The following is a 21,683-nucleotide window of genomic DNA, read 5'->3' as shown; positions in this document are numbered from 1 at the left end:
GACCTAGAATATTTGAGTCAACTGAAAATTTCTTTGGTAAATTGGTCTTGTTGATACCTTATCCAATCAAATGGACAACATTAATTTTCATCAGACTGAATTTAATGGAATGCTATGTATAATTTCTGGGTACCTGGTCCTGTGTAACAAACAGACAAAAGTATGCCCCTTCTCATCTTTAGCAATCATGCAAAATAAAACGAGATCAAAAGAACAGTGAGGGCTAGGGACCCCGCTAACTCACAGGGCACTTCGCTCTTGTGATTGGGTGCTTAGCCGGATCATCCCTGAAACCCTTGTGTGTGTGTGTGTGTGTGTGTGTGTGTGAATGTGTATGGTATGTAGGTGAGTGGATATGTCTGTGATTGAATCTAGTGTAAGGACTATAGCAGGACAACTCATTAACAAATCGAATAAATAAAAGGTTTTTTAAAATCAGTTCATTATCAGTAATAATCACTGATTTGTAAATCAGATTGGTAGAAAAGGAAAGTTAAGAGACTGCTCTGTTTCACGTCTGATTCTTTGAAATTTGTTATTAAAGTCGAGTTGGCATATGATATCATATTACTTCAGGTGTACAGCATAGTAATTCAACACTTACATACCTTACAATGTGATCAACATGGTAAGTCTAGTAACCATCTCTCGCCGTGCAAAGATACTACAATAATATTGACCAAAGTCCCCGTGCTGTGTGCTACATCCGCATGGCTTATTTATTTTATAACTGGAAGTCTGTGCCTCTCATTTCCCTTCACCTTTTACATCCATCTCCCCCACTCCCTCCCCTCTGGCAGCCATCGCTTTGTTCTCTATATCTATGAGTTTCTGTCTATTTTGTTTTGTTTGTTCCTGAGTTGTTTTTTTTTTAGATTCCACACATAAGTGAGCTCATGTGGTATTTGTCTCTCTCTGTCTGACTTATTTCACTTAGCATATACTCTCTAGGTCCATCCATGTTGTAACAAATGACAAGATTTCATATATGAGTAATGAAACTTTATTGCTGAATAATATTCCATTATATTGCATTTGCTTTATCCCTCTATTGATGGACACTTAGGTTGCTTCCATATCTTCCATATCTTGGCTGTTGTGAATAATGCTGCAATAGACACATGAATGCCTATACCTTTTTGAATTAAGTGTTTTCATTTTATTCAAATAGATACCCAAAAGTGGAATTGCTGGGTCATATGGTAGTTCTAGTTTTAGGTTTTGTTGAAACCTTTCTACCGTGTTCCATAGTGGCCATGCCAATTCGCAATCCCACCAACAGTGTGAGAGGGGTCCCTTTCCTCGACATCCTTGCCAATGTTGGTTACTTTTTGCCTTTCTGATAACAGCCAAACTGACAGGTGTGAGGTGACATCTCATTGTGGTTTTGACTCGCATTTCCCTGATGACTAGTGATGTTGAGTATCTTTTCATGTGTCTGTTGGTGACCTGTATGTCTTTAGAAAAATGTCCATTCAGTCTCTCTGCCCATTTTTAAATTAAACTGTTTTTTTTTTTAGGTTGAATTCTATGAATTCTCTATATTTTTAGATATTAGCCCCTTATCGTTTGCAAATATCTTCTCCAATTCAGTGAGCTGCCTTTCTGTTTTGTTGCTGGTTTCCTTCGATGTCAAAGCTTTTTAGTTTGATATAATCGTGTTTATTGTTGCTTTTGTTGTCCTCACTTGGAGAGACATGTCCAAAAACATATTTCTAAGACCTATGTCAAAGAGGTTACTGCCTATGTTTTCTTCTAGGAGTTTTATAGTTTCTGGTCTTACATTTAAGACTTTAATCCATTTCAAGGTGGGGTTTTTTTCTATAAAGAAAAAAATTTCATTTTTTTTCCATGTAGCCATCCAGTTTTCCCAGCACCATTTATCAAAGAGACTATCTCGTCCCCATCATATAGTCTTGCTTCCTTTGTTATAAATTAACTGACCACCTAAGGTTTATTTCAATAGCCTCTAGATTTAGTCTTCCTAATTAATGTCAGTGCTAATAACTTAGATCATAAACAAAGGTAAGTTATCCAATTCTATAAGAGAGCAATGGACAGGAAGATCTTAGTACCACTAGATTCATCCAAGCTAGTGTACATGCAGCAGAAAAACCAAGATGAGCTGTGAGTCTGGTCCGAGTAAGTAATCCAGGAAGAGACGAGCATAGCATGCTGGGATCTAGAAACTGTCACGTGTAAGAAAGCCAGGCCAGGACAAGTCTGAGATCAGGGACACAATCTGCTTTATTCATCCAGGTACAGCGGCATGCCAGAAATAGTGCCTAACATATAGAAATGAATACTTGTTGGATAACTAATCCATCAACCAAATGAGAATTCATGCAGCCATTAAAAAAAAAATGGATAAAAAGGTATTGATACTCCAGAAAGTGAAAAATCAAGTTAGAAATCACACTTAGAGTGTGATTTCATCTTTGTCTGTGTGTATTTATAAATACCTGGAAAAGATACACCGACATATCAACAGTGGTTCTATCTCTGTATGATGGCATGAGGGATGATTTCAGATGCTTTTTATTTATCCATTTTTGCTAATTTGCAAGTAACTGTGTTTTGAAGTAACTGTGTGATCCGTGTCCAAGTGTATATACAGTGGCGTTGCCATGAAGACATTCTTCCATGACCCTGGACCTCAGAATGTGGGTGTCTCACTAAGCCTCAGAACTAACAAAGTCCCTGGAGTTTCAGAGGACACTGGAGGAGTGAGAGGCCCCTCCCATTTCTTACAGCCTCCTCCGACTCTTAACATTCTTTCGAGGGCCTCCCAGCGCACAACCAGCAGGGAAAACTATTGTGTCCGAGAGACGGAGACAGCGAGACCACCGCAAAAGGTAAGAGAGCATCCAAAGTATATAATGGCTGGGAAGAGAGGCTCAGCTGTGAGCGCTGAAGCTCAAAATCTCTCAGCTGTTAAGAAAATTAACTGGAGGTTTGGCTCGTCTCCCTAGTACTATATTGCTGGATCATTTGGCTTTGTTAAGCGGGTTGCTTTTAACTGTCAAACCAAGACTTTCGAAACAAGGCTTGAAACAAAGTCCACGAGACATGAGAATCTAACTGGTGAGCCATTTACTTATTTCCTGCCGCTTATTAAATGACCACTGCTATAGCATTTAAAGCCCATTACCTGACCACCATCAGGACTCTCTGACTTTTTGCCCCAGAGAAGCAGATTGACTGATCCACGGCCAGAGACCATGGCAAAGAAAGTGGCAGTGATTGGAGCTGGGGTCAGTGGCCTGATCTCTCTGAAGTGCTGTGTGGATGAGGGACTGGAGCCCACTTGCTTTGAGAGGACCAAAGACATCGGAGGACTGTGGCGGTTCCAAGTAAGTGAGACCTTGTTTCTTGAACAGAGTGTGCTGCTCTTGCTTCACATGCAATGACAGCTACCGATGTCCCTTCCCGAAGGGTTCCCTCTGATGAGATTCATCCCATGCAGCTCCACACGAATGGAAGAGACAGGCTGGCAACAGCCTCGGGTCATCATTAGCCTAAACGAGGGGCAAACCCAGCCATGTAAAGGTTCCGTCCTTAGGGCTCCAGCAACTGTCTTGCAGCTGACACTTCTGTCATTCTCAAAGCAATATACGAATAGTAAGACATATTTTACAAATCAGAAGTGACAGGGATTCTTCTCAAGACACCCCTTCTATTCCAATCGTCGAGCGAGTGCTTTTTTTAGAGAGCGTGGGCTCTTATGCCTACTGACTTTTATTTTTCTCTGATGAATAAACTGTTTGCTGGCTCAGCTTTGCTGGTGACACTCTAGCGTTAACAGCTGGGAAACTCTTTAACAATATTATTAAACGTATTTTGTTCATTAAATTCATGCTATTAGCCAAACCTAAATATTGGTATTGCTAGCTGTCCCTTAGAATTTGTATAAAAATTGAAAATGATACGTAGATAGATAGCCGTAAAGATTTTATAATTATTCCTTCCCACAATCTTTTGAGTAAGTACTAGCTTGCCTCCTTCTGGACGTTAGATCTTACCTGTATCCCTGTGTCTTAGTTTCCTCAGCTATAAAATGGGAATAATAACATAACAGTGTAACTACCTCACTGCTATTTTGAAGATTAAGGGAGATACTTGGAATTAAAAACTTATAATAAAGTAAAATAAATGACAGCGACAATAACCATGTTTATATTTTAGAGACAAACAGAACCCAAGAGAGATTAAGTGATTTGGTTATGGTTACACAGCTGGAGAAATTGGCATTCAAACCTCGGTCTCTCTGGCACCTAACTCCCTAATTATAGCCATGCCCTAACTTGCATTCTTGATCAGAAAGTTTCAACAAAATTTCAGCTCAGAACTCAAGAGTGACAGCTTGAGGATTATGTAACAGCTACTTCTAAGTGAGGGATCAAAACAGGTGGGAAAACCATAGCCAGGAGCAAAAGGGTTGAGAGCATGAAAAGCAGACTCACATCAGCAGAAACCATTCAGTGCTCTCCCTACAAGCTGATCGAATAGGGGGCTGGCGAGGACATGGGCATGTGTGCTTTGCCAGTTCAAACCGAATTTCATGCCAAAGTGGGTATTTTGACAGTGAGTTTTTCAAATGCATATGACTATAAGATAAACCTGGAGGGTTTCTTAAAATACTGAACTTTGAAGACCAGCCCAGACTTCCTGAATCAAAATCTATTCTTAACGAGAGTCCCAAATGAATCCTATGAGGAGACGAGTTTGGCAAAAAAGTGCACAACTACCAAATTTTAAAAATCTATTCATTCAACGATTTATGCACAGCCAGAGCTAACAGTGGAGATGTTGATTCGTACACAGGACCCACAGCTCTGTAGAGAAGGAACTGTAAAAACAGCTGACGTATTCACTTCTTACTAACAACTGGTCGCGAGAATCATCATAGCCCTTCCCGAGAAGGTGGCATAATAAAAGTGGTCATTCCTGTTTTAACTAAAGATGTGTCATCTTTGTCCACTTTCAATTCACGTATAGATTCCATTTGGGATTTTATATCCCAGGTAGATTTTTTTAACTTCAGGAAGAAATGTGAAATTATAACAAATTTCTATTTAATGATAAATTTGTCATTGTTTTACATGGGATTTAATATCAAAGGGCCAAATGCCCCTTACTTGATTATCATTAATTTGACAGCAGAAGAAGGGAGAGTTATTTTCAGTGATCTGTCAAAACACACAACTTGATGAATTCCAGAAAGGCGCTTTCTGCCCCTAAAATATTTCTCCTGCTACCCTATTGCCAGTGTCTAAAAATTCGGAATGAGACAAACTATCTACGACTTTAAAAAATAAAAGTTAGGTTAAGATTTGAATTAACTAGGCTTATTAAATACAAAATGGTTAAGTGTGAAACTCTCTGAAACCTGTAACAATATCACATTTCAAAGCTCTCTTAAAACTACATCCAATAGAGAAATGTTAACACTTTTCTCTACCCAAAGACAACAAGGAAGCTCCCTGCAAAGAGAGACATACAATAAAGCAAAGGTTCAGAGGTTGCCAGTGGGGCCTTGTGAGCATCTCAGTGACCAGGAGACTGGGCTGTGGAAGGGATCAGGTGCCCCAAAGGGTGCTGGCAGCCGCCCCACCCACTCTCACGGCAAGTCCACCTCTGCACCAGTCCACCAGAACCAACTTCCAACATAGATTATTCTTTCATTTCTCCATTTAAACACAGTCCTAAGATCACTAAGCACATTTAGTGGTGACAAGCTGAAGACTTCTTGTCCCATGCCCTGTTCAGAGGGTGCTGAATTCTGCCAAAGGATTCTCCAACACCCCCTGGTTGACTGGCAGCTTTAGAACATGAAAAGGGTGGGTAATTAACAATATTTTGGGCACTTTTTTTTTTTAGCAATGGGGAGCACTTGTCATGCATCATCTCATTTTCCTTCACAATACTCCTAGGGGGTAGGTATTATGATTATTTTTACTTACGTATTAAGAAGAAACTGAGGTTCACTATAAACATCTTGCCCAGGAGAACATTGGCGGTGGGAAAACAAAAAAAAGGAGAGTGTGTAAGATCCCTGAGCCCCCACATTCGATAACCTCACTGAGGTGCCGAGAGGGGAAAGCGTGACCTTCCCTCAGCCACTGACCCACTCCGCCTCCTTTACTGTTCCTGATACCTGTGTTCACAGGGAAGTTACCAACATACATTGCTTTTGTGCGGGTTTGTTGTGTTTTTTAAATTTGGATATAAATATATTTTTTTCCCAGCTACAAATACAGGCCATCCTTAAATAGTGTGGGGGTTGGGTTGCTGACCCCCTCCACAGTCAAAAATCCACATGTAACTTCTGACTCCCCAGAAAGTTACCTACTAATAGCCTAGCGTTGACTGGAAGCCTTTCCTATAAGATAAACAGTCGATTAACACGTATTCTGTATGTTATAGGTATTACATGCACTATTCTTACAATAAAGTTAGCTAGAGAAAAGGAGATGTTATTAAGAAAATCATAAGGAAGAGAAAATACATTTACAGTACTGTATGTATTTATTGAAAAAGATCAGCATATAAGTGACCCGTGCAGTTCAAACCCACGTTGTGTACTGTGATTTTAATTCATCTTCATGTAATAGCCTTTAATGTCTCTCCGTCTTGGTTTCTTTCCATCAGATTCAATCTAAAATATCACTTTCTGTCTTAAAATGTGACTCCCCCAAGATCCAATATTCCAAACCAATTTGAAAAAAGTTGTGATGTCATCATCGAATGCTGACAAACTAAGTAAAACCCGCAGAGGAGAATCTCGCCCTGGCTCTGAAATTATTGGAAGGGCTGAGACATCATGATCCATTCTTCTCGATACTTAAAATTGACCTGACAGAGAAGCTAACCACATTTTAAAGCCAATTTATTGGCACTTGGAAAAACCAACATGTCGGCTAAAGTATAACAGTCAATGCTAGTTTAGCAGTTTTAAAACTATAACAGGTTGAGTAAGATTAGCTCTAGTAGTCTATAAAGATAGCAATAAAGTCAGATGCGTATGAACAAACTCTGCTCTGTACTACTTATAAAATTATCTGATTCTGAGGAAAAAATTTAGCTTTTGTTTGTTCGCTTTACGAAGTATTTCTGATTTTGAGAACCTGGTTGGATAAGAAACTCAAGACACTCTGTCTTGCCAAGGACATTGTGTTCAATCAGGCTGAAACACCCAGAAATGGTTTACATAATCAGTCTGACTCTAGTATTGTGCAGTTTGGAGCTCGTGTTTAAAATTTTTTCATCGGGAGGTCAGATCATTGTATCCTGTGTATGAGACAGAAACCACCTCATATTTTAATACAAAGTCCTTTTGCATTCTAATACTTACATACAGCTAATGACAACACAGCACCAAGTCACCTAGACAGCTGTCCTACTCTAACCTGACTAGCTTTTACCAAGCCACTTAAAATTGTAACAAAGTTATCATCTGAACCTTGACTTTGGACTAAGAAAGAAAAACACATTGGTCATGGAAAAGGCGAGGTTGCATGCTTGGAGGTGGGTGGGTAGATGGATGGATGGATGGATGGATGGATAGATGGATGGATGGATGGATGGATGGATGATAGAAAGAGAAGCAGAAACATGTGAGGGAAAAGGATCTTTACAAACTTAGGCCTCTATTTAGCAAGAATTCTATATAGTGCTCTTAAATGACTTGATCTGAGAGCAAATATTGTTTCAGCTTTGGTGACTCATATTGATACTGATAATCCTTGCGAAACCCAACACATATAAAGAGCTTTATAGTGTAAAAAAGGCAAGATCCCACAGTTTACTCTTTTTTAACCCTTTGAAATTGAGAAATAGGGCAAAGAAACAAAATAGGGGTCACTACAGTTGAGCTGCTAAATTATTAAAATCAAGCAGGTTGAGGCCTGAGGAAATGACTCTGTTTTGTTTTGACTGGCCTGGGAACTTAAACTTTTGAACATTCCAGTCCTGTGTCAATGCCCGGATGTACATCGCACATCCAGATAATGCTCTGATTACTCCCTGTGAAGGACTAAGGAAAGAATGTTCATTTGTCCAGACCACCGGCCATCTAGAGAATTGCCATCTTGGATCAATCCAGAGGCTAAGAATGCAGAATGAACCTTTTACTAGAAGAACTCTCAGCTTTTCTTTCTTCTTTGGAACACTGAGTATTGCCTAGCTGTGTTTCCGGTTTGCAAACCCTAAGACCCTTGAAAAAATCTTTATCATTTATCTATAGCGAATCATCCAGACTCTTTCTGAGTTTGTGTAACAACATTGAGGCCAACCTCTTGTACATAAAATGTCAGAAAACTTGGGTGTGATAGCGAGTGTGCCTTCGTCAGTTACTTTGGTGTCAGAGCAGCCACCCTGGGTGCCTTTCTTGTGCTGCAGTGAACAGGGAGCTGTCGCTGACAGCTTCGCTGAAGCTTATAGCTTCCTCAATCACAGTACACACCACTACTGAGAGTCTAGTGCACCTCCGTTCACAGCCGAGGGCACTGATCTGGGCCAGGCTCACACAGTCTGATTTAAACCTGTGTCTAACTCCACAGACCAGGCTCCTTCTGCTAGTCCGGGCTGCTTCTTTCAGTGTCACCAAAAATCTACGGAGCCTTGATATAAAGATTGGCAGGAAAGTAATAATTTTCTATGAATAAGGACGAGAACGGAACATGCACAATTGATTTCTTGTGGTCAAGGGATCATAGTTAAGATTTCCTTTATTTACTATTCTGTGGAAGAGACTATAGTGCTCCTTATGTAAGATTAAGTCATTTATTTCAATTAATTAATGAGTTCCTATAAGCCTTCCCTTTTTTAAAGCATGCCCTAATGCTGAGTCATAATAGCAATTACTATTTGCCTGGATAACGCCTTAGTCTCTGCGTAGGTGTCCATTGAGAATTCTTAGATGGGATTATTTAAATTTTCTTATAAAAACCTCTTTGATAATGCACTGATATCAGGAAAATTGAGTTGCCCATCCTTCGCTCTTGCCATGATTTAACGTAAGAGACATTATCATTAAGCAGACCACTTCTTGCAGAGAAAATTGTAAACCCAACCACAGCATGTGCTGCCTTCTGTTTTGCCAAAGCACACTCGCTAACATTTAAAATCAAGTGTAAGATTTGATTGGTATTGATGCTGTTCACCTTTATCACTTGAGGAAGGTTGATTTGCATAAAAGCATAAAGCGAAGGCAGGGGATTCAAATCAAGATGGGAAAATTCCTTGCCCCCAAAAGTACCCATTCTAATTGAAATTCTCTATTATGTTCTTTAACCAATGTTCCAGGGTTTATTGGTTTCTAAAGAGGTGGGAGGTGGGTATAGCTTCCCCAGGGGGGATTTCAGAAGGGGGTGGGTTGTCACCATGACTGACATTAAAAAAGTAGAGACCCGGGATGCTAAATCTGCCCAAAGAAGGATCGATCCCTCTCCCAAACCCACCAGTGGCAAGAGCCCCTCCAGCGAGTGACACTGGAAGTCCCCAACTAGGTCCTATCCCACAGGATGATGAAACGCATACTGCACCTCATCACCCAGACATTTTAATCACCTACAGCAATGAAAGAGGCTCACATCACCCAGGGGTGAGATTTAGAAAACGAGTAGTAAACCAAGGGATTTTTTTAATGCACAGTTATCACTCTTTTATTTGATCCTTTAGGAAAATGTTGAAGACGGCCGAGCGAGCATCTATCAATCTGTCATCACCAACACCAGCAAAGAAATGTCCTGTTTCAGTGACTTTCCAATGCCTGAAGATTTTCCAAACTTCCTGCATAATTCTAAGCTCCTGGAATATTTCAGGATTTTTGCCAAAAAGTTTGATCTCCTAAAATATATTCAGTTCCAGGTATTGTATTTTGGGGGGAATGGTTTTCTCTACAGTAGTTCAGATCACATTTAAATAGAGAAGTTACTCTGATAATGAAAGAAATTGTGAATAAAACCAAGTATTCTAATTCAATTATTTGCTGAAAGATAAGAGCATGATAGAAAACCCCCAAAAAGAGGGTCATTACCCCTGTTATTATAGACCGCATGCATTATCAGAAGAGAAAAATTATCTATTAAAAGTAAAAGTTTGAATGATGATGATATTGATCGTAGAACTGCATTTAAACTAATATTTATAACCATTGAAGTGGTTAAATTACATTTCCCTTAAAAGGACATAAGGAAAATACCAAACTGCTATTTCTTTTTCTTATCTTTTCTATAGAAATAGCATTTCTTAGAAAAACATGTTAAATAAACACAGTTCTCCATTCATCTAAGAAGGCTTAGAGAAACTCCTCTTACTAATTACTTTTTTCCGGATGCAATCTCTTAGCAAGAGAAAGGTGGCCAGATCATTTTGAAATACAATTAAAACCGTCTTTCCTGTTCTTCCTCAAAAATAAATAATCAACAACAAAAAAACAATATTCTCACAAAACGTGCTGAATATTTATCAATAACCTACACTCGGAGAACTAGTAACCGTGCTTAGGAAATAAAATGTAAATTATACCTCTGAATAAATAACTCTTCGTGGAGCTTAGTTTTTTAACACATCTCATTTTCTCTGCAATTTTAGTTTTATCCCAGGTTTATATTATATTAATTTATAATAGCTGATTTTGGTTAAAATCTGTATTTGTAAATACCATTAAACTAGCCAGTTCCACCTAATGTAATTTTCCCCCAATTCCTAGTAGATCCATCCTATGAATTACAGATTCTTTACACCAGAAGCTGTCTTTGTTCATTTAGTTATCAATCTATTTGACAGATATATTGCCCTCTTATGATACTTCATTTATATTATCTATCTTTTAAAGATCATGTTAGAATTGCAAGGGAACTATCTCACTTGTTTATTGTGTTAGTGCTGTAATTGTTTTTTACAGATTGAAGAGGGGTTAGGAAAACGAGTTTTCATTCACTGGTCTGAGTTGGCATAAACCCGAAGACGTTGGGGCTCAACTCAAAGTGTAAAAGGCTCTTTGCATCCTAATAACCTTCCGAGTGAGACTGAAGGTGTGGGTCCTCAAACTGCGTTTTCAGTAGCAAGAATCCACAGTACTTTAGCTAATACACCACTCTGGACTACAAATCTGAAATATTTACTCTTGGCTGAAAATGCCCAGACATTTTATAATACTTTCATACGCCTTACGCTAATTTTCTATATAGATTGTTAAATTTGAACAGCCTCAAAAATTGCCAATGCATCACTTTAAAAAATACCTGACAATTCAAAAAGCACGTAGAGGAGACGCATATAGAGGACTTGCAGACAGAAGAAGCACGCCATTCCTCTAAAAGTGAGAAACGCTTTGCTTCCATTTGCCATTCGTTGCTTAAACACGGCAGACATATGACCTTTGTGTACACTTTTACAGACTCACAGACCTCCAGGTAGTGAGCTACATTTTTAAAAAATCAATGAACCAATAAATGACTTCACCCAAATGAGATCACAAGCAGTATTGCTAACATGACGTATTCTGTTTTAAAAACACGAAATATGAACAACTACCCTTCATGGAGTACCGACAACGAACCGGGCACTATGCAAAGTGCTTCGTGTGACATATCTTCTCTAATATAGAGCCTGCACACAGATGGACACATAAAAGGTTCTTGATGAATGCCACCGTGTGACCACTTGAACGGTAAACACGTGTTTTGCACCTCGCCCAGAGCTTACCTTGCTCTCCTGTGTCTCACTGCAGTTCTCATTCAGTCTCGAACAGACTAGTTCCCAGAGCTGAGTCAGGCTCTCGCACAAAACAGCATGTCCTCGGCGGCCCCCTGCCAAAGAAGAATGTGAAGGGCATGCTTAGTTGTCTTTGCCTTAACTGGCTTGAAACGGAACCTAGAGTCCCACATTCATTCTACCCCTCACCACTCCCAGGGCACCGGACAGGCCCCTGTTATGCCAGATTAATGCTCAATGATGCCTTCTCTGTGTTCATTTAAGACAACTGTCCTCAGTGTGAAGAAACGCCCAGATTTCTCCTCCTCTGGCCAGTGGGAGGTTGTCACCGAGAACAAAGGCCAGGAGCAGAGTTCTGTCTTTGACGCAGTTATGGTTTGCAACGGCCACCACATCCTCCCGCACATCCCACTGGAGGAATTTCCAGGTGAGGCCCGGCGATCTACAGCTTTTCAAAGCACGTGTCTAGGCACTTCGTATGCAGTCTGGGTGGACGGGCAGAATAAGCTGCTCACTTGGGCACAACATTAAGACTGGGATGGAGTGAGAAGGACGAAAGACTCCAAAAACCGTCTTTGTTACACAGGGAGCTCAGCTGACACGCTCCAAAGTCAAAATTCCAGAGAACTCCCACCCACATTGCTTCTCTTTTAGCCATGTGCCTACTTCGGCCTTTTTCTATCCTGCCAAACACCTGTGACCTTATTCCGTCCTCGGATCCTCTTCCACGGAACCACACCCACGGACAGGGTCCTGTGCGGGGAGCTCCTGGGAACTCTTTTGTTCCTGGACCATGTACTTAACTTTTCTTATGTGCTTTATACTTTGAGTTTGCCAGTTGGCCTTGCTATTGTAACTCCCATCAGAGGGGAAGCGGCCAAACAAATGATCAACCCCAGAAAGGAAAAGCAATTTGGTTGAAAGTAACTTGACATAGTTAACAAGTGACAAAAAGACGCTTCTCTCTTTCCCTTCTGAAGGTATTGAGAGGTTCAAAGGACAGTACTTCCACAGCCGCCAATACAAGTGCCCAGAGGGATTCGAAGGGAAGCACATCCTGGTGGTCGGAATCGGAAACTCGGCAGCAGATATTGCCGTGGAGCTGAGTAAGAAGGCTGCTCAGGTGCGTCTTCTCACACCCAAACCGAAAGGAAGAACATAAAAATGAAAAAAATCCCCAAACCATATCGAAGAGAAGAACTCCATTCCACATTAATTTAGTTGAATTTAACTTCCAGACGGCGCTGGGTAGCTGGGTAAGATTTAGGTAGATTTGATTCCAAGATTTGATTTGTTGGTGTAGTTAGTTGAATTGGATGAATTTGAATTTAGTCGAGGTAGATGAATTTGGCTATTGCTTCTTCTAGCTTTAGCTTCTATCACAACTGAATTTAGCGTTGTGGTGAATTTGAATTTAGTTGTTGGTGAATTTTCTTTCGTTGGTGGAATGGTGGGTGGGTAATTGATTGGGTGAATGTAATAGATAGATAGATAGATGAAATGAATAGATGAATATATAGATGAATAGATGGAGTATGGGCCGTGCTTCGCTTCAGATAGATGAATGAATGAATGAATAGATAGATATTAAATTGATCCGTTGAATTTGAATGAATGGTTGGTTAAAATGAATTTGCTTTGAATTTGGGCCAAAATTGGCTGGCTGGTTGGATGGTTGGCTGGCTAGTTGGATGGTTGCTTGGTCACTTGCTCAGTGTGATATCATAGAAAGTCTGGGAGTCAAGAAACCAGAGTTTCCCTTCCAACTCTGCCATTATCAGTCATGTAGCCTAGCATGAGTCACTTCACTTCTCCAGGCGATGGTTCTTTCATTTTTTAAATGAGAAGTTTGGACCAGATGACTTCTTTCAACCCAGGGAGCTTAGTGAGAAGTTGACCTGTTCATATTTTGGGGAGTGCCATTTAGAAATTTAGTGCATATTTGAATTGCATTTGAAATGCAAATAATCATCAGTTACCAAGAAACATAAAAAATATTAAATAGACGTAAAACTCTCGATCATGACCACAAATATTTAGATGCATGCCGAGGATTTCCAACCACTGCTGTCTTTTCACCTGCTCAGGAAAGACACAGCAGAGCTGCTAAGGAGCCAAACATTGCGAGATGTAGATAATGCTGATAGGAGTAGCAGAAAACAAACCCCTTCCAGCAGCACAGACCTAAGCCGAGAGGGGAAAATAGCTAAGGTTCCTGTCCCCAGAGCATTCCCCAGAGCAGGGCTGGGTCCCAGGAGCTCTGCCACGCACACACTAGCCTTCGCGGCCCTGCATCTTCTGGCTGCACGTGACTCACCACGCCCAAGTCCACACCCCCGCAAAACTGTCCTGAGTTTCACACTTTCGGGGCTTGAGAGGCCCAGTAGCAAACGTGATAAACAAATATGGTGCCTCCCCAGCTGCTTAATGAAGGGGATACACTGGGACCTGTCAAAGTCACCTATCAGTCAGTGCCAAGGAAAAAGGAGAGACAATAGGTAATGGAAAGAGACACTAGGGACTATTGTGAAGTCAACATAAGGGCAGCAGCTGACCACAGACTGACAATTCAACACTGTTTTTATGTAGGCGCCACTTTTGTTGAGATCCTTCCCAACAAAATCTGTCTCCAAACTCGGCTTACTCCAGATATGTGACACGATGTGCAACTCCTCTCCTCCAGCCAAAATTCACAAAAGAAAAATAGCTAGTAGGCAATATTTTCAGTATTTTGCATATATCTCAATCTGCACAATAATCCCAGGTACTGTTATTACCCCCATTTTGCAGAGGGAGAAACTGAGGCATAGAGAGGTTGAAATAACATGCCAAAGGCAGCACAGTTAGTAATAGTGAGGCTGGGATTCAAATCCACGAAGTCTAGATCTGAGGTCTTGGCTGTAGAGTCCATAATCCTAAACTCTTAAGTGAATCGGTTTCCTTACAAGCGAATCAATGTTTAAGTGTTTATATAGGACAGCCTTCTAACACAGAACTCAGAATGGGCTGTAAAATTTTGAAGCAATTCAAATGTGAATTTGGACAAGCGGGGAGTAAGCAAGGTTAAATACGTATTTGAAAATATATACTATATATATTTCAAAATGTATTTTGAAAACGAGAGGAACCAGAACACATCTGAAAGAGGATTCGGATGAGCATTTGCAGAGAATGAGAATCAGTATAAGTTCAGAGTTTTTAACATTTAAAATATGTAAAAAGTTCTTTTAAGTACGGGAGGAAGCCGATCTTCCTTCTTATCGCCACTCCATGTAAACGCATTTACGCCTACATAGTAACTAGGCTGTAATCGTACATTTCCTAGGATTATAATTATTCACCTTCACTATAAAAGAAAAACTTGGGTGGGTGGAAAAGGTGAGAGGAGGTAAGGAGCATCGAACCACAACTGTCAATGTGGCGAAGACCTGTGGATTTCACAACTGGAATTAGCTCAAAGATTTTCTCGTGTTTACATGAAAATTCCCAAGGCTGTTGCAGTCTTCCTCTGTCCGTGTAAATACCCCTGGATCCTCCTTTTATAAAAAGTTGCCACAGAGCAGTGATAACGAGAAAGTGCTTCACTGGAGGTCAATCATCTTTGAAACAAAACATTTTAGCAAATTCTGGGGCCACGCACATGATCTATCACCTGCACAGAACATTCCTCTGAAAAAAGACGATGCCCTGACGTCACCTGGAACCCTTTTTGCTTACCAGGTATTCATCAGCACCAGAGGAGGCTCCTGGATCATAAGCCGTATCTCCAAAGACGGCTATCCTTGGGACATGATATTCCACACCCGGTATAAGTCCATGCTCCAAGATGTCCTGCCGCGAATAGTTCTAAAATGGATGAGGAACCAACAGATGGATCGGTGGTTCAGCCACGAAAATTATGCCCTCGAGCCTCAAAACAAGTAGAGTTGTTTTGCTTTTTTACGGTATACGCGTTGGTAAGCGAGGTCGTGAGAGGTGCCTCTCTTTGCAGAGAGCCAAATTGCGAACATGGTAGTTTGAGCTACAGCCCGAGAGCATAGGGTATCACTGGGTCCCAGAGTTGGATCTCCGTATTTGTTCTGTGTGCCTTTTAAAAAGTAAATACATAAGATGGCCAAGTAGAAAGGGTTTAAGCTACTCCAGAAAAGAACTAGGCTACAGGAGGAACTCATTAATACCCAGAGCTGTCCAACATTAGAAAGGCCGCTTTAAGAGACGGTGATGTCCTGTTCAGAGGGTGGTGATGGGAAATGCGTGTCAGATTCTCTGTCTGATAACTCACGTCTGATAACTCTGTGCATCATACGAGTTCTTCCCATGAGCGGCTTTTAAGAGCAGAGTCACTGTCTTTTTTGCCAAAAAAATCTGTTTATCTCAAAATTATACATCACTGACCTTATGATCACAAGCAAACATCATAGATGTTTCTTTTTCTTTAGTTGGTAACAGGCTCCTTCCCTTAAAATAAATAAATAAATAAAACGGAGGGGCTTTAGACTCTTTTGACAAGTGCATGCAACTACTATATTCTGAGATCTGATGCATGTGGCATGTATTGTCTTACATACATATATATATGTGTATATATATATATGCATATATATACACATATATATACATATATATATACACACACATATATATACACACACATATATATACACACATATATATATATTTAAAGAAATGGTTCTCAAATCTACAGAAAAGAAAATTTAAGAAATACTAACGGACTTTGCTTCATCACCCATGATATCATATACAGAGACTTATAGATATTTGGGATTAACGAACATCTCCAAACTGAATTCTATATATTAATTTTCACACTGATCCTTTCTAGCTTTCAAAAGTAATGGGAATTTAACAAGTTTTCCCCTCCTTACTTACGATCAGACAGAGATTAAGGGGACAGCAAGGTGACTAAAGGTCGGCGGCACAGAAGAACGTTAGAGACATCAATTGTCTAATAACCACTGGACTATCCTGGAACTGACCACGGGCACTGGCATTTTGTCTAAGACCTGGGAGATGCTGCCTTTTTTGAAATATCTTTTACTCCCCCCAACCCCCGCCCATCACCTACATGGTTTCCCTTTGTTGAAGGGAGCGATCTGTGGTATGAAAATAAAGTCAGGTAATAAGGTTTGGAGCAGGCCAACTAATCAAGTTGGAAAGTTCCCTGGCTATCTGAGAAACTTCTTTATTTACAGAGCCAACCCCATAAATATCAAGAGGGATCAAGACTCCTCATTAAGTGCTCTTTCTGAGTGTTTTCTTCTGTGTGTTTCAGAAACCTGATGAAAGAATCCATAGTAAACGATGAGCTTCCAAGTCACATACTCCGTGGAGCCATCAAGGTGAAATCCAAAGTGAGAGAGCTCACAGAAACTTCTGCCATCTTTGAGGACGGGACGGTGGAGGAGGACATCGATGTCATTGTTTTTGCAACAGGATACACGCTCTCTTTTCCCTTCCTTGAAGATTCGCTCGTTAAAGTAGAGAATAATATGGTCTCGCTGTTTAAATACATGTTCCCTCCTCACCATGAGAAGCCAACCCTTGCCTGCATTGGCCTCATCCAGCCCCTCGGTCCCATTTTCCCAACTGTTGAACTCCAAGCTCGTTGGGCGACGAGAGTTTTCAAAGGTGAGTGAGTAGGCAAGTGAGGGGCTGAGGGTTTCATAGGTTGTGGAGTTTGCTCAGTAATGAGTTTAGATGAGAAAGATGCCAACAAGAAGGCTGCCTCCTGGGCTGCTCTCATGAGATTTCCATTCTAAAAAGTCAGTGGGGAAATCACAAAATAACAAATACAGAGATATAATAATAATAAGTATCTTGACTCGTTTCTTTAAAACGTTGGAAAATTTAGAGAATTTCAATTGGCGTAAAGCTAAATGCATGCCATCCTTTCTTTGAATCATGAGAGAATCGCTAAGAAAACACACCTGACTCCTGGCTTTACCTATGTGATGTTTATAAATTCCTCAAAATAAGTGCAAATCAAGAGACGTGGGGCCTACTCCGCACTTCACTTCAAATTAACTCTTAATACCCAAGCAGTTCAACCTCACAGATCTCTCCAAAGTTATAAAATTATTGAAAGGTTTCTCTCTCGGCTTCTGAGTGGCACTCCCCACTTCTTGGAAGGCTATTATCTCACTGAGCCCAGGGTCCATTCAGCTCATCAAATGCCTAGCCCTGCACTGGAACCTGGTGGCGATGGAGAGAAATTTAAACAGATCATTTCAATATAATAAGACAGATGCTTTGATGGAGGAATGCATGGATGCATTGGGAGAAGAGAAAGGGCACTTAGCAACAGCAGGGTGGCACGTGGTCCAGGAAAGGGCACTTAGCAACAGCAGGGTGGCACGTGGTCCAGGAAAGCTTTCCGGGGGGCTGAATTTCTCAGCTGCAAAAGAGAGAGTCACTTAAGCATGAGTACAGAGCCACGACGCAGATGGAGAGTTTTGAGCTGTTTGACATGCCTCGAACATGGCGTGTAAGGCAGAGAGGGCTGAGAGGCATGCTAAGGAGCTTAAATACAAAACGTAGATCAGCTCTTCCCAAAACTGCCTACACATAAAAGTCATCCGGTGGCCCCTTAAGGGACCCTGATTAAGGCTGACCTGAGCACCTAGGATCTCCGTTTTAGAAAGCTCTCCAGCCAGAGGACCCGATGGAAGGTTATAAACAAGGGACAGACAGGATCAATTTATACATTTGATACATTATTTCAGCATTTGTGTGGAAGACAGACTTGAAAGGAGAAAAGAATGGCGTCTCAGAGACCAGTGGGAAGCCTACTGTAATAGCCCACACTAAAACACCGTGACGCAACCCGCACAAGGCACACAGACGAATGAGAGGGGGGGATGTAAATATGGGAAACAGCCAAGGCTAACATCGGCGGGATGGACGCCTGGCTCAGTGTGGGAAGACCAGAGAAGAAGAGGGAGGAGTCAAGGGTGACGACCACCGGCCGTCTCTGGCCATGGAAACTGGGCGGGCAGGGGCAAATGCAGAGGGGGGAGGGGCAGGAAAAGGTGCGAGTCTGAGCAGGGGGCTTCGAAGGCGAGCTCTGCTGTGGACTCGCTGTGTCCGAGATGACTAGCCACATCCGGGGGCAACTGACCATTTTTCAACATATCCGAAGCTCGGGGGACACTTATGGATGGGGGATGGAGTCATGGCACATGGTGACAACTCTTACGTCCCCACTGCCCTACCTTAATCTGTGACCCTCTTACTTGAGCAGCCTCTTAACTGGTCTCGCTGCCTTTCAACTCACCTCCCTGGAACCCATTTTCTGAAATTCAGCAGCTAGAAGGACCTTTTCAAAGGCAAATCTGATCTTGTCACCTCCTGCAGAAAACTCTCTCACGGCTCCCCATCCCCGTCAGGCTGGAGCTTAAGCCACCTGGCATGGCCTCACCTTCCTTCTCCAGCCTCTCGTCCTTCCCGCTCCACCTGAGTTCACGCTATAGCTCCACGGGCAGCAACACCATGGGCATGGCACGGCCCAAAGCTCAACAACACAGCAGCCCTGACGGGTATAACATGGGGAGATGGCCAGAGTCTAAGTGTAGGAACGAACAACTACATAAAGCAATGACGCTGAACCCAACCTGTGACTCAAGCCAGCCTTTTATTTTCCAGGCCTGTGTACCTTGCCTTCAGAGAAGACTATGATGGAAGACATTATCGAGAGGCACAAAAAAAGAATTGATCTGTAAGAAAGTTTTTTTAATTCTTTACGTAGAGCAGTGTTTTTCAAAGCAAAGTGCTCTGAGCACCTATAGGAAGCATCTACCTAGCTGCTTCTTAAAAACGCCAATGCCAAGGCCATCGCCCAGACCAAGTGACCCAGAATCTCTGGAGGAGACTGAACGTTTGCATGTTTATGTTCTTCCAAGGTGATTCCTACACAGAATCGTTTAAGAACTGACTACTTAAAGATAAGGATTTTACCAAATCAGAGCGCTTTCCCTTGACTTGATTTCACTTCAGTTTTGTTAGATTCCACGTCTTCTCAGGCCACCCACGCCCTGTGGTTAGAGAGAATGGGCTAGGGACCACAGTGCTGACAGTAGCCTAAGTATCTCTGGGAAGTTAGCTGGGGTCTCACCTATCAGAGTAAATTAGAAAGGGGCCAGTGTGATGTGAAGCTTCGAGGATTTCTGCTTTGTGACCAAGTGGAATGAGGTTCAGCTGAGATCGAGTGACCTTGGAAAGTTGACTCGGAGCCTTAGGTCACGTGAAGGGAGTATCTTGTGTTCATATTCTAATCCACCTAACATTTATTGAGTATCATGTGCCGGCCAGAGTGCCAGGTACTTTAATAATCTGACAAGCAAACAGTAAATGTCTCCTCTGCGTAAGACCCTGAGCTAGGCTTGCATCAGTCATCTCGTGAATCTTGGCAGCAATCTTGACTAGTTGGCCCTTTGCGTAGTAAATACCAAATACTAATCGTGATTGTAAATCTTGTCGCATCCCTAGGACTTCCATGTACTCATGGTCATTTATTGGCTATTTATCTTACAGCCTATAGTCAATCTGACACATGGGCCTCCCGATGAGATAAGCCAATGCTTTACCCCGGAGACTCCCTAAGAACTCATTTATCCATCGCTCGTCCCTTCATTCTTACACTAGCTGTCGAATGCCTAATGTTTTTCTATAACTTAGAACATCTCGTGAATCTGCCCTTCTTCCTTTCTTCGTTAAGGTTTGGGGAGAGCCAGAGCCAGATACTGCAGACCAATTACATCAGCTACTTGGACGAGCTCGCTTTAGAGATAGGTGCGAAGCCAGAGCTCCTGCCTCTCTTGTTGAAAGACCCTAAACTGGCTGTGAACGTCTACTTTGGACCCTGCAACTCCTATCAGTACCGCCTGGTGGGGCCCGGGCAGTGGGAAGGAGCCAGGAGAGCCATCCTCACCCAGAAGCAGAGGATACTGAAGCCCTTAAAGACCCGGGCTCTAGAACCCTCGTCTAATTTCTCAGTTTCCTTCCTGTTGAAAATCCTGGGGCTTCTCGCTGTTGTTGTGGCCTTTTTTTCCCGATTTCTGTGGTTCTAATCTGTCAGCCTACAGCTTTTGGCTTTATTGTCAGTCAGTACCTCTTAAAGAAAAAAAGAATAAAAGAAAAAATATTAAATCTATATTCTAAATTTACGCTTAGTGGGCAATCACTCAAAAACACCGGAGAAGATGATGAGGGTAGACTTTAAAACAACGGCAATGCTCAGGCCTCATACTGAAAGCTGGGCATTTTTTAGAGTCTTTTGGTTTTCTTACATTTCTTAGATTTTTTTCTTACATTTTGACAGAAACACTGCTATGAAAATAAAAATGAACATGCCGTGACAGCTCTCTCTGTACATACGTAGCAGTATCGTAGACCAGACGTTGTGCTCTGTGTACATTACAAGTGCCGTTTCATTTAGTTCTCCCAGAGGTTCTGTGAGACGCGTGTGGCGTGTCTTGCAGAAATGAAACGGAGACTCAAGTGGAATCGCATGCGGAAGACCGTACAGCTGGTCTGGTGATGGAGCTGGGACGGGAGCCCAGATTGCTTGACTCTAGAACTAAAGACCATAACCTTGCCCCATAATATACTCATTTACAAAAGCCTCCAGTATCGATAAAGTACTTAACAGTTTATTTATAATCATATATATGTTATTTACGCAGGAACTTTACCAAAAAAAAAAAAAAGTACTCCTTGCAAAGATGATCTGATTAATTTTATTTATCAGATTTGATTTCTACATCAGCTGGATCTAAAAAGCACTTGAAGGCATTTATAGTGAAAGACACCAATACAATAACATTTAAGATAATCAGTGACATTTTGGAAAAACAAGTATCGAGGAGAAAAAAGTATATTTCCCGAGTAGATGAAAAGCATTATAATGATTGAGCCTTATATTTAGATCTCGCCTTACAGATAAC

General features: G+C 41.4%; 1 protein-coding gene across 2 annotated transcripts; it reads left to right on the top strand.

Annotated features, from left to right (window-relative positions):
- The first annotated feature begins 2,741 nt into the window (after positions 1-2,741).
- Positions 2,742-20,877, top strand: LOC120617736 (dimethylaniline monooxygenase [N-oxide-forming] 2). 2 transcript variants are annotated; one of them, XM_039881599.1, is made up of 9 exons: positions 2,742-2,855; positions 3,189-3,353; positions 9,682-9,870; positions 11,986-12,148; positions 12,702-12,844; positions 15,442-15,641; positions 17,015-17,370; positions 19,384-19,456; positions 20,456-20,877. In XM_039881599.1, exons 2-9 carry the CDS (start codon positions 3,222-3,224, stop codon positions 20,805-20,807), a joined length of 1,608 nt encoding a protein of 535 aa, XP_039737533.1. In that variant the 5' UTR covers positions 2,742-2,855; positions 3,189-3,221; the 3' UTR covers positions 20,808-20,877. The 2 variants fall into 2 exon arrangements, with proteins under 2 accessions (XP_039737533.1, XP_039737534.1); XM_039881600.1 differs by lacking the exon at positions 20,456-20,877 and adding an exon at positions 20,272-20,428 and having other exon boundaries at positions 2,743-2,855.
- The last annotated feature ends 806 nt before the right edge of the window (positions 20,878-21,683 follow it).

The sequence above is a fragment of the Pteropus medius genome, unplaced genomic scaffold (genome assembly GCF_902729225.1).
Source record: "Pteropus medius unplaced genomic scaffold, Ma_sr-lr_union100, whole genome shotgun sequence".
NCBI classification, from domain to species: domain Eukaryota; kingdom Metazoa; phylum Chordata; class Mammalia; order Chiroptera; family Pteropodidae; genus Pteropus; species Pteropus medius.
This window is presented reverse-complemented; position numbering and strand designations above follow the sequence as displayed.

Bases quoted from the DNA above. Each gene is read 5' to 3' on its own strand.
- LOC120617736 (XM_039881599.1), top strand. From the start codon at position 3,222: ATGGCAAAGAAAGTGGCAGTGATTGGAGCTGGGGTCAGTGGCCTGATC. The intron at 12,149-12,701 runs GTGAGGCCCGGC...TCCCTTCTGAAG, and splicing joins CCCACTGGAGGAATTTCCAG to GTATTGAGAGGTTCAAAGGA. The intron at 19,457-20,455 runs GTAAGAAAGTTT...TTCTTCGTTAAG, and splicing joins CACAAAAAAAGAATTGATCT to GTTTGGGGAGAGCCAGAGCC.